This window comes from Macaca nemestrina, chromosome 15, assembly GCF_043159975.1.
Source record: "Macaca nemestrina isolate mMacNem1 chromosome 15, mMacNem.hap1, whole genome shotgun sequence".
Lineage (NCBI taxonomy): Eukaryota > Metazoa > Chordata > Mammalia > Primates > Cercopithecidae > Macaca > Macaca nemestrina.
Genome location: NC_092139.1, coordinates 36863783 through 36875515, shown reverse-complemented (window position 1 = coordinate 36875515; position 11733 = coordinate 36863783). Strand labels below are relative to the sequence as shown.

At 52.8% G+C, this 11733-nt stretch overlaps 1 protein-coding gene across 1 annotated transcript; it reads left to right on the top strand.

Annotated features, from left to right (window-relative positions):
• LOC105481600 (DDRGK domain containing 1) lies at positions 1 to 10986 on the top strand (the record flags this gene model as incomplete). The annotated part of the gene is made up of 8 exons (XM_071079589.1): positions 1 to 127; positions 2249 to 2361; positions 2601 to 2702; positions 6139 to 6261; positions 6623 to 6661; positions 9677 to 9733; positions 10268 to 10316; positions 10687 to 10986. Coding segments are annotated over 8 exons (777 nt in total), but the record flags the coding sequence as incomplete, so codon positions are not given.
• Between the last annotated feature and the right edge of the window lie 747 nt (positions 10987 to 11733).

Below are 11733 nucleotides of genomic sequence, written 5' to 3'. Positions count from 1 at the left end.
GAGCCGAGAGCTGAAGGCAGGCCTCGGCGCCGGAGGGACCTGGGCAGCCGCCTACAGGCCCAGCGTCGAGCCCAGCGGGTGACCTTGGCAGAAGCAGATGAGAATGAGCAGGAAGCTGTCATCCTAGGTGAGAGGAGCCCAGCCTGGTGGGGAGAGGGTCTGGGTTGGAGGAGGAGATAAAGAGGCCCCCAAAACTAAGTGGGGGAGTAGGGTATGAAGCCTCAGGGTAGGAGGGACATCTGGGAGCCACACGGTAGAGTAGGGGGATTCTTGGGACCTGGCATTTGTTCCACTGGGTCAACCCCCCTCTTCCTTCATCTTGGCTCTCAGTGTCCAAGCAGAGGGCAAGGGTCTTCAGATTGATTCAGAATGTTCCTCAATTCACCCCTTCTATCCTCGCACCCTTCCTGTTATGGGCACACTCATTCCCTGAGGATTTCACCCTAGAGGCAGAGTGCCTGGCCAAGAGTTTCTGCAGTTCTGGAGTGGGGTCACCCACAACCCCAGGAGAACAGTTTAAAGATGGAGACATTCTGTTGACACAGAGGTCTCCATATCCCTGCTTCCGGGAGACCAGGAGAGCCCTCAGGATTGTCTTCTCCAGTACTTGGACAGCTGGCTTGAGCCTGAGAAGGGGGCGTCTGGGTCTTTCTCAGAAACTGGGGGCATTTGAGGCTTTTGCCTTGTACCCTTAGGGATTATCCCTTTAGCTCACAAAGAGGCCCCTTCTTTGCCTACCTTTTGGCTCAGACTTGGGTTCAAAGACCCTTGCTGCACAGGCGTCAGTGGGTCTTTAACTTGCAGCTGGCCCTGAGGTAGTCATGGTGTTGGGACTGTCTTTTCAGCCAGGCTTTGGTGGGCAAAGGGATAATCCTAGCCAGGGACTAAGCCCAGAATCCTCAGCAACTCCTGACTATGGTGAGGAGGATTTCAGATTTGAGGCAGGATAAATTTCCCCATAGGACTTCCCTTCTCTGGGGGTTTGGCATCAGAGACAGAAACCAGAGAACTCTGTAGTTCATTAGCCAGGATATTTAAGGTACATTAGGTGGGACCAGTATTCAAAGGTAAAAAAACCCTTCTTGGGCCAGGCGCAATGGCTCGTCCCTGTAATCCCAGCACTTTGGGAGGCTGAGGCAGGCGGATCACGAGGTCAGGAGATCCAGACCATCCTGGCTAACACGGTGAAACCCCATCTCTACTAAAAATGCAAAAAAAAAAATTAGCCGAGCGTGGTGGTGGGTGCCTGTAGTCCCAGCTACTCAGGAGACTGAGGCAGGAGAATGGTGTGAACCCGGGAGGCGGAGCTTGCAGTGAGCCGAGATCGCGCCACTGCACTCCAGCCTGGGCGACAGAGCGAGACACTGTCTCAAAAAAAAACAAAAAAAACACAAAGAAACAAACAAACAAAAACCCTCTCTGCTAATGCTTCCCCCATGCTGTATTCTGGCTCATCAGCCACAGTACCTTAAATATCCAGGCAGCCCTATCTGTGACCCCGAGACACTTGCATATTTTAACCTGATACCTCTCTTTTTATGACTATGCAATATCTAAAGTTCTCATCTTTTTTTTTTTTTTTTTTTTTTGAGACAGAGTCTCGCTCTGTCACCCAGGCTGGAGTGCAGTAGCGTGATCTCGGCTCACTGCAAGCTCCGCCTCCCGGGTTCTCGCCATTTCTCCTGCCTCAGCCTCCTGAGTACCTGGGACTACAGGCGCCCGCCACCACGCCTGGCTAATTTTTTGTGTTTTTAGTAGAGACGGGGTTTCACCGTGTTAGCAAGGATAGTCTCGATCTCCTGACTTCGTGATCTGCCCGCCTCAGCCTCCCAAAGTGCTGGGATTACAGGCGTGAGCCACTGCGCCCGGCCCTTTTTTTGTATTTTTGATAGAGATGGGGTTTCACCACGATTGCGAGGATGGTCTCCATCTCCTGACCTCGTGATCCGCCCGCCTCGACCTCCCAAAGTGCTGGGATTACAGGCGTGAGCCACCGCAGCTAGCCCAAAGTTCTCATCTTTTCCCTTGCCCTGTGGGCCCCTCACCATTCTTCCATCCCTACATATTCATGCACCCGCACACACACATGCGCTTATGGCAGATGCCTCTGGAGGGCAGAGCTGGGCTAGTGACATTTGCAGGTGGGTGGAAGGGGACCCCCCCATTAGGAGAGGGACGAGGGGTTGGGGATCCATCATCATCAGTCCTCTCTGGTCAGAACCTACTGTCTTTCTTTGATCATACCCAGCCCAGGAGGAAGAAGACGTTGAGAAGTCAGCGGAAACTCACCTGTCAGGGAAAATTGGAGCTAAGAAACTGCGGAAGCTGGAGGAGAAACAAGCGCGAAAGGCCCAGCGTGAGGCAAGCCGGAGGGATGGGATGCAGCTCTGGGAAGTGGGAAAGGGCCCTGCCTGCCTTTTCCCCTAAGGCAGACTCAGGGCTCCTTGCCTGCTGGGCTGGTGCTTGCTGCCTCCCTGACTCTGTCTCCTGCTGCCTGGGTCTGTGCCCTGGCCCAGGCATTGCCTTCCCTAGTCTGTCTGGGAGGTGGGCACACGCTAGCTGGGGGTGAGGGATGTGCCCCTATGAAGACCTGTCTCTAGGCAGAGGAGGCTGAACGTGAGGAGCGGAAACGACTCGAGTCCCAGCGCGAAGCTGAGTGGAAAAAGGAGGAGGAGCGGCTTCGCCTAGAGGAGGAGCAGAAGGTGAGGCCAGCCCCGACCCTGACTTCTGACCCTTGACCAGGCAGCCTTGCTTCTTATGCAGCTCCTTGGCACCTCCAACATAGAAGGTGGGCCATAGATCTGGCACAAGGGCAGGTTCTGGTTTATTTGTTCCCTAGGCTCCAGCACAGCCTGGAAAAGCAGCTGCTGAAAAGCAGAGCCCAGAGTGAGGATTCTTGTGCACGTGACTATTGAACTTTCAGGGAGCATGTGAGGAACACGAGGCAGGCAGGGCAGCTGGGCAAAGAAAGCCAGGAGAGGAGGAAGAGATGGCAGAGAGGTGATGGGGGTCTGGATCCTGAAGGCCTTAAGGCCGTTAAAGATCATTGTAAGAGATGGTGGCTGCATTGAGGGCCTGATATAGAGGAGGTGCTCAGGGAATGGGGACCACTGCAGTAAAGGTGACTAATGAACATTTGTTTGCCAGATGCTTCCTTTGTTCTGAGAACCAGGTTTCCAAAAAAGGGAACAGCGTAAAAACGTTGGGTACGTAGGGTTAGAGCCAGGGCTGCCCTAGCTGGGAAGACCTGTGACCTCTGACTGGCCTGTTGTCCCAGGATCCTGGATGTGGGTGCTGTGGCTGATAAGCCAGAATACAGCATAGGGGAGGAATTAGCAGAGAGGGTTTTTTACCTTTCTGAATATTTGTCCCACTTAATGTACCTTAAATATCCTGACTCTTCTCCCCTGTAACCAGTTTCCCTTATCCTTAACATCTCACCTCACTTTAATACATTCCTCACAACTAATATTGACACATTATTAGTAACTAAACTCTAACATTATTCAGATTTTTGTTTATTGATTGATTAGGACAAGTCTTGCTCTATTGCCCAGGCTGGAGTGCGGTGGCATGATCTTGGCTCACTGCAACCTCTGACTCCCAGGCTCAAGCAATCCTCCCACCTTAGATCCCCCTCCCCACGAGTAGCTGGGACTATAGGTGTGCACCACCATGCCTGGCTAATTTTTTGTGTGTGTGTGTGGAGATTGGGTTTCACCATGTTTCCCAGACTGCTTTTGAACTCCTAGACTCAAGCAATCCTCTTCCCTTGGCCTCCCAAAGTGCTGGGATTACAGGTGTGAGCCACTGTGCCCAGCCTTAACAATTTTGAGGAGTCCTGGGCAAGTAGTTTGTAGAAGGTCCCTTAATTTGAGTTTGGTTGTTTTTCTCATGGTTAGACTGGGGTTATGGATCTGACTGAAGAAGACAATAAGTGAAGTTCCATCTTCAATGCAACATACTAAGCACGCAGGTTATCCCCTTCACTTATCCCTAATGTTGTTAACCTTGATTGCCTGGCTGCGGTTTTGTTTGCCAGCTTTCTCCACTGTAATGTGACTGCTTTTTTCCCCTCTTCCCATATTTCTTTGGAAAGAAGTCACTGTGCACAGCCCACACTTAAGGGTTGGGGGGTTGGAGTTCTTACATAAATTATTTGGAAATCTCTTACAGGAGATATGTCTCTTCCTCCCTATTCATTATATATTAATGCAGTCTTTTTTTTTTTTTTTTTTTTTTTTCTGAGATGGAGTCCCACTCTGTCACCCAGGCTACAGTGCAATAGCTCAATCTGGGCTCACTACAACCTCTGCTTTGCAGGTTCAAGCGATTCTCCTGTCTCAGCCTCCCAAGTAGCTGGGATTACAGGCGCCCGCCACCACACCCAGCTAATTTTTGTATTTTTAGTAGAGACGGGGTTTCACCATGTTGGCCAGGATGGTCTTGAACTCCTGACTTCAGGTGATGCACCCGCCTCAGCCTCCCAAAGTGTTGGGATTACCGGCATAAGCCACCGTGCGTGACCAGCCATTTTTTTATATCTGTATAGACTCATGAGTATTTATTTTGTACTTTGTGTTGTAATCCAGTAACATGTTATTTCTTAATTTATTTTATTTTACTTTATTTTATTTATTTATTTTTTGAGACGGAGTCTTGCTCTGTCACCCAGGCTGGAGTGCAGTGGTGCGATCTCAGCTCACTGCAAGCTCTGCCTCCCAGGTTCACGCCATTCTCCTGCCTCAGCCTCCCAAGTAGCTGGGACTACAGGCGCCCGCCATGCCTGGCTAATTTTTTTGTATTTTTAGTAGAGATGAGGTTTCACCATGTTAGCCAGGATGGTCCGGATCTCCTGACCTTGTGATCTGCCCACCTCGGGCTCCCAAAGTGCTGGGATTACAGATGTGAGCCACTGCGCCCGGCAACATGTTATTTATTGTGTTGTTCAGATTGTTCCAGCTTTGACCACTGGGAGCCGTTTCATTTGGCTCCTGTGTACCTTTAACACACACTCGTTGTTTTGTTTTTTGAGTACTTAGTTTCTGGCACTGCAAGATGCCCCAGACTCATCTTGTATATTACTTGCCCCAGCTTTAGCTTTCTGTTTGAAGAAAATTTTTCTGAGTGCTCTGGAAAATGAGTTGAAGGAGGCTGTTGTACCAGGCAGTAGTGGTGATGGAGCAACATTGACAGACCGGGGAGTTTCCTGGAAGTTCGAGAAAGAAGTAGTCAGTAGGACCTCATTTCTGACCAGTTGGCTGTGTTAATTCACGGAGCCAGGGACCCAGGAGGAGGTCTAAGCATAGAAGAGCAGGTCCTAGGGTCTGTCTGCTGCCTGTGAGATGGCCCAGTAGGTGTGTCACATGGACCGTTGTGTGTTTGGGGGAAGAGATTTGGATGGGGATACAAGTGTGGTAGTCACTGGCAAGGAAGGGGTTGATGCTTTGGGCATGGGCGAGGTGGCCCAGAGAATGTGGAGGAGAGAGAAGAGGCAGGGCTGAATGATGAAGGAGGCGGGAAGAATGGCCCAAGGAGCAGGAGGAAATCCAGGAGAGGGTGGGATCTGGAAGCCAAGGGAGGAAAGAAGGATCACTGAGAGGACAGGCATATGAGACCTGAAGGTTGTGCCTTGAGTTTGGTGAGTGGAGGGCATGGGTGAGACTGTGGCAGGAGTTGTTTCATAGAACTGGGAACACAGAAGCCAGACTGTAGTGGGCTGACTGGGTGAGTGGGTGGTGAGGAAATGCAGGGTTCACATTTGCTCATGAGGTTTGGACATGATGGGGTATGCTTAATGAGTTACACAAGGAAAGGATGGGTCAGGTGATTGGAGGGTATTGTAGAGTGGGGTCATGGTGGGGTTTTCAACAGATTTTTGCTAAGATCCCCTGAGCATGAAGGGCAGGAGCAGGGGCTGAGCAGCATTTGTCCAGGTGATGATGAAACTGATGACAAGAGGGGCCTCGGCCCATTGTTCAGCTTGGGGGATGGAGGAATGGGGGTCTTGAAGGAGCTCTGTCTCTGAGAAAACTCTGGGCTGTATGCTCTGGTGTCCTGCAGGGGTAGCAGCAACCAGAACAGGGATGGGGTGGGAACCTGCCCCCAATTCCTGACTTTTGCCTCCTGTGTCCACAGGAGGAGGAGGAGAGGAAGGCCCGCGAGGAGCAGGCCCAGCGGGAGCATGAGGAGTACCTGAAACTGAAGGAGGCCTTTGTGGTGGAGGAGGAAGGCGTGGGAGAGACCATGACTGAGGAACAGGTGGGCCTGCTGCCCCTGGGAAGCCCCTCTCTGTACCCATCAGTGCAGCCTGTGCCAGACCCAAGGCTAGCCACCCCATCCCAGATGTCCCGGCCAGGCAGTGAGAGGTGGGTGGGTGTCAGTACCAGCAGGGTTTAGCGGCCAGAGGCCTCGTCCTCAGCAGAGACTGGTGCCTCCGAAACCCTTACCCTGGAAGACTCTGCTGCTTGTGTAAGCAAGTGGTACATGCAGGTGGTCGGGCGGGCCCAAGGCAGGCTGCAGGCAGGTGGCCCTCAAGTGAGCAGGTGGTGCTTGGGTGGATGAGTACAGAACCCTGTGGCCTTGATAGGGGGTGCTCATCCTGATTTCTCTGCTTCTCTAGTCCCAGAGCTTCCTGACAGAGTTCATCAACTACATCAAGGTAAGCAGCCACGGAACAGAGCCTGAATGTCAGCTCCCTGCCTGGTGTGTGCAGGTTGGTTGCCTCCAGCAGGGGCTGCAGGCAGTGCATTCAGGCTCATGCAAGAGTGGGCAGGGGGGCCTAGCGGGGCAGAGCTGCAGGGTCCTGGCCAGGAGTGTTTCTCCCCGCTCCGACCCCGAAGGTGGAGAAGGACCTGGGTCTGTGTGGGAGGTGCAAGCCTTTGATCACTTCCTCACACTCAGTTTGACAGTTTCCCTGCTCTTCAGACCCCACGCTCAGTGAGTCAGTGTGTTTTCAAGTCTCTTCACATGTGTTTTCTGTCAGTTCTGTCACACTGAGGCTCCACTGAGTTGAAACAAGCATCCTCTGCCATGTGCTCCTGACTGGGAACTTGGGTCTTTCAGAGGAAACAGGACGGTGTTTCCTTTGGAGTCTAGGGTGGGGCGGCAGTGTGTCCCCTTCTGTCTGCAGCCACTGCGCAGGCCGCCTCAGTGCTGCTCCAGGTTGCATAAGCACATCCTACTTTGCTTTGCTGCTAAGCAACTTCTCTCCCACGAAGGATGCCATGAGGGGAGAGGTTTTCAAGTGCAACTCAGAGGTGCAGAGGCGGCTGAGGGAAGGAGTGCAGAGGGAGCGGGGGCGGTGGTGGGGGTGCTACTAGGGGCTGCCAAGGACCCAGGGCTTGCATAATCCTCCCGCCACCTCTCCTGAAAGAGAGCAGGGTTTAGACGCCTGCCGACAGTGAGGGACTGGGCTCACAGCCTTGAGTCTGGGGTTCCTAAGTGGGGAAAATGCTGGCAGCTTTGACAGGGTCCTGTCTGCTCAGGCTGTGTGCACTCCCCGCTCATGGAGCCCTTTCTCTACCCTGGCACACTTGATTAGGGGCTGCGACCGGGCAGAATATCTCTCACACTTGCCTACTGCTGTTTGGAACTTGTCCCCGCCTACCCAGTAGGCAGTAAGATGGTCCTGAAGCCCCTTCCCTGGAAGCCTTCCCAGGTGGAATTAGAGGAGGGGGTCAGCTTCAGCATCTCCCTTTACTCTGCAGAAACCAGAAGAAAGGTCCCCAGTTCTAGCCCTCACTTTTGGTGGCTCCCTGGAGGTACCATTCTCTGGGAGTTCTCCAAACTCTTTTGGAGCTTAGAAGTTTTTCCAGCTTGTCCGGGCACAGTGGCTCACACCTGCAATCCCAGCACTTTGGGAGGCTGAGGCAGGTGGATCACTTGAGGTTAGGAGTTTGAGACTAGCCTGGGCAACATGTTGAAAACCCATCTCTGCTAAAAATACAAAAATTAGCCAGGCATGGTGGTGCACGCCTGTAGTCCCAGCTACTCAGGAGGCTGAGGCAGGAGAATCACTTGAACCCAGGAGGTGGAGGTTGCAGTGAGGCAAGATGGTGCCACTGCACTCCAGCCTGCGCAACAGAGTGAAACTCCGTCTCAAAAAAAAAAAAAAAAAAAAGTTTTTCCAGCCTGTGCTGGCTAATTCTTCTAGAGCTGCTATCTTGCAAGGAAAAGGAGGACTTCTGAAATCCAGTCTGTCTGCTCTCCTCCTTGCTCCAAAGGGATGGGCCTTTTTGCCTTAAGATTTCAGAACTGGAGGAACATGCCTGCACCCAGCATTGTTTATGAGAGGTGTAGGGTTCACTCGGTCTTATTCCATTCTCCTGTCTGACCATGGCTGGGCTCAGGTGATCTTCCCGCCTCCGCCTCCCGAGTAGCTGAGACTGCAGGTGTGTGCCTCCACACCTAGCTTGTTTTATCAAACGTGTTTTGGCCCCAGCAGCACCTCAGGCCAGGTCATCGGGGAGCACCTGGGGTGACTTCATGTTCTTGCACCACACTGTCACTGAGAGCCCACTGCCTGATCCCTGTTTTGCAGGTAGAGGCCAGCTGACCACGTCACCTTGTCCTTGCCCATCCTGGCCCAGCTGCCTCTCGCTTGCCTTCCTGCTTGCAAATACGGCTTGGCATTTCAAACAAGTCACATGCTATCTGCAGTCAGGGAGGTGTCACCATGTCAGTCCTCCCCCAGCTCATTTGAGGTGGAGGATTCACAGAAATGCAAAAGAACGGCCTTTTCTCAAGTCCTGTGCTGTCTGTTGGGGTAGTGGGGGCAGGTGCCTGTGTGGACACAGCAGCAGACCCTTCGCCGCACCCTTGGGAACTCAGATTTCTACTGAGGGTATGAGGAAGCACTTGGAGCATGGAACACGGCAGTGCTGGAAAGCACTCAGCGGTGTTAGTGACAGTGATTTTAAGGGTGGGCTCAGTGCCTCAGATGGTATGAAGAGGATGGATAAAAAGTGTGGGTGTGTCAGGTTATGGGGGAACAGGCCAGTGGGGCGGCAAGCAAAGGTAAGGCAGGAGTGGGTCCCCACGGCCTCTACTGAGAGACCTTGGCTTGCTCGGGCCTTTATCTGCTCTCCCTCTTGTCCATGTACTCACCTGTCTCACCAGCCAGACTGCGAGCTCCAGGGCGGGGGCTATGGCTTGTTCAGCATGTGTCCCTCATACCTTTTTAGGGCCTTGTTCTAGTAAGTCCTCAGCAAACATAAGTCCTGGTGACAGTTATTTAAAATAGCTTTTGGTGACTCTCACCGCCTCCTTCCTCCCTATGGTGCGTCCCCTTCAACTTGTCCATGATGTTAAAAAGAGATGGCTGGATGCAGAGGATGGTGGCAGCTGTGCTCTGATTTCCACTCATGCGTGTCTCAGAGTCCAGGACAGGGCCCGTGAGGCAGGTGGTTGTTTTGAGTAGATTCATTCCTCGCAAGAAGGGGAATGAGAGGGTTTATGATTGTGCAGGTCTCTGTCAATGGGTGGTTGTGAGAGACAGAGAGAGTGTGTGTGTGTGTGTGTGTGTGTGTCAGGGGAGCAAGGCTGTCCCACAGGAGTGTGTACAGTGTTTATCCAGCCACCCAGATCAGATCAGAATGCGAACCTGGAGGGTGCCCATGCCTAGAGGGATTTGCCCAAGCTCAGCCTCTCTCTCTTTTCCTCCTCCTTTTTGTAGCAGTCCAAGGTTGTGCTCTTGGAAGACCTGGCTTCCCAGGTGGGCCTACGTACTCAGGTAAGCCCTGGAACGTGCCCTGCTGTGTGCAGTGTGGCCAGGGGTCTGTGTGGCTAGCAGAGAGGACCTGCCCTAAAGACAGAGTCTTAATGTACCCTCTACCCTGTCCCCAACCAAGAGTGAGTAGTGCACAGAAGTCTCCTGGCACCCTAGGAATCCTGCATTTTTAATGGATGGAAGAACAGGCAGGAAAGAAAAAAAAAATCCAAACCCCATCACTCTGCCAGCCCCTGTGACCAAAGCAGCCCAAATCAGTTACCTTGACAACTCTCTTGCACAGACTGCACCAGCCTATGTTGCAAGCATCACCACTGCCCTGCTTCTAACAGGAGAGATCCTCTTTTGGGGGCTTGCAGGGCCCAAGACCAGAGCCCCTTCTACCCAGGGCCCTTCCAAAGGCGAAGCACAGAGTCACATTTAGGGGCTGGCATGAGAGGGAAATAAAGAGATTTGGCTGTAGTGGGAGGGAGGTTTCAGTGCTTTTTCTGGGGACATTGGTGCCTGTCTCTACTCTGAGAATTGTTCTCCTCATAGGACACCATAAATCGCATCCAGGACCTGCTGGCTGAGGGGACTATAACAGGTGAGAGGATAAGAGCCAATCACTGCAGTCCTGGCCTTGGAGAGTGTCTAGCCACAGGGGCTGCAGGGATGTGCTGCAGAGGCAGGATGACCACCCAAGATCGGGGGAGGGGTGTGCAACAAGAGGCACTGAGTAGTTGGATGCAGTTACAAGGAGGACGTGCCAGGGCCTGGAGATGGTGGCAGTGGGAGAGGACAGACAGGGCAGCCTGATTCAACTCTCCTAGTAGGACTGGATGCAGCCGGGAAAGGCCAGGCAGGCAGGAGGCCTGAAGGGCCCTGAGCCAGCTGTGAAGGAGTAGGTGGGCATTCTCAGGCCAGATGGGGAACGCCCAGGAGGCCTCAGCCCCACAACCTGCATATCCCCACAGGTGTGATTGACGACCGGGGCAAGTTCATCTACATAACCCCAGAGGAATTGGCCGCCGTGGCCAACTTCATCCGACAGCGGGGCCGGGTGTCCATCGCCGAGCTTGCCCAAGCCAGCAACTCCCTCATCGCCTGGGGCCGGGAGCCCCCTGCCCAAGCCCCAGCCTGACCCCAGTCCTTCCCTCGGACTCAGAGTTGATGTGGCCTACCTGGCTGTACATCTTCATCCCTTCCCACCATCCTGAGGAAGTGACAGAGTGTGGCCAGGCAGTTATAGATTAAAGGCCTGTGAGTACTGCTGAGCTTGGTGTGGCTTGGTGTGGCAGAAGGCTTGGCCTGGGATCCTAGATGAGCATGTGAAATTTAGGCCTCAGAATGTATCTGAGAGGTGGGGAGGGTCCCTTGGAAGCTGGTGAAGTCCTATTCTTATTATGAATCCATTCATTCAAGAAAATAGCATGTTGCACATTTACTCTGTTCCTTTGTGCCCTGGAAGCCCTGCCCCCAAGACCTAGATAAGGTCTTTCTCTTCTTCTGCCCCCACTCAAATTAGAAGTGGGGAACCTCTTGGGCCACATCTCTGTTAACTGGGAAAGGGAGGTCTTATGGGTATTTTTTAACAGATTAGGAGCCCTAAGTAGGGCTGAGAGCCAGTGGGGAGAAGAATTAATGAGAAGCATCAAGGATAGAGTCCTAGGGAGCATCAGCCTTTAAGAGGCAGGGTGGGGGGTCAGTGAAGGAGATTGCCATTTGCAGGGCAGGTAGAAGGAAGGAGAGGACCTGCTTGAGCTGGCTATAATTGTGCAGCAGAGGGACACTGCTCATATGGGAAATCACATGAATTCAACTCTACATCCTTGACAAAAAGTTTAAATGGTGTGGGTGATTCCACCCACTGGTGGATGTGAGAACCATATGCTCAGGAGTGGGTGGGATGGGAGGGAGGTGTGTACCTCCTGGAGGGTCGGTCACTCTGGTTCCTGTGGGCTGTTCATGGCATGAGCATCCTGCTGTGCTGAGGGTGAGGCACATGTTTAAATGTGTATTTA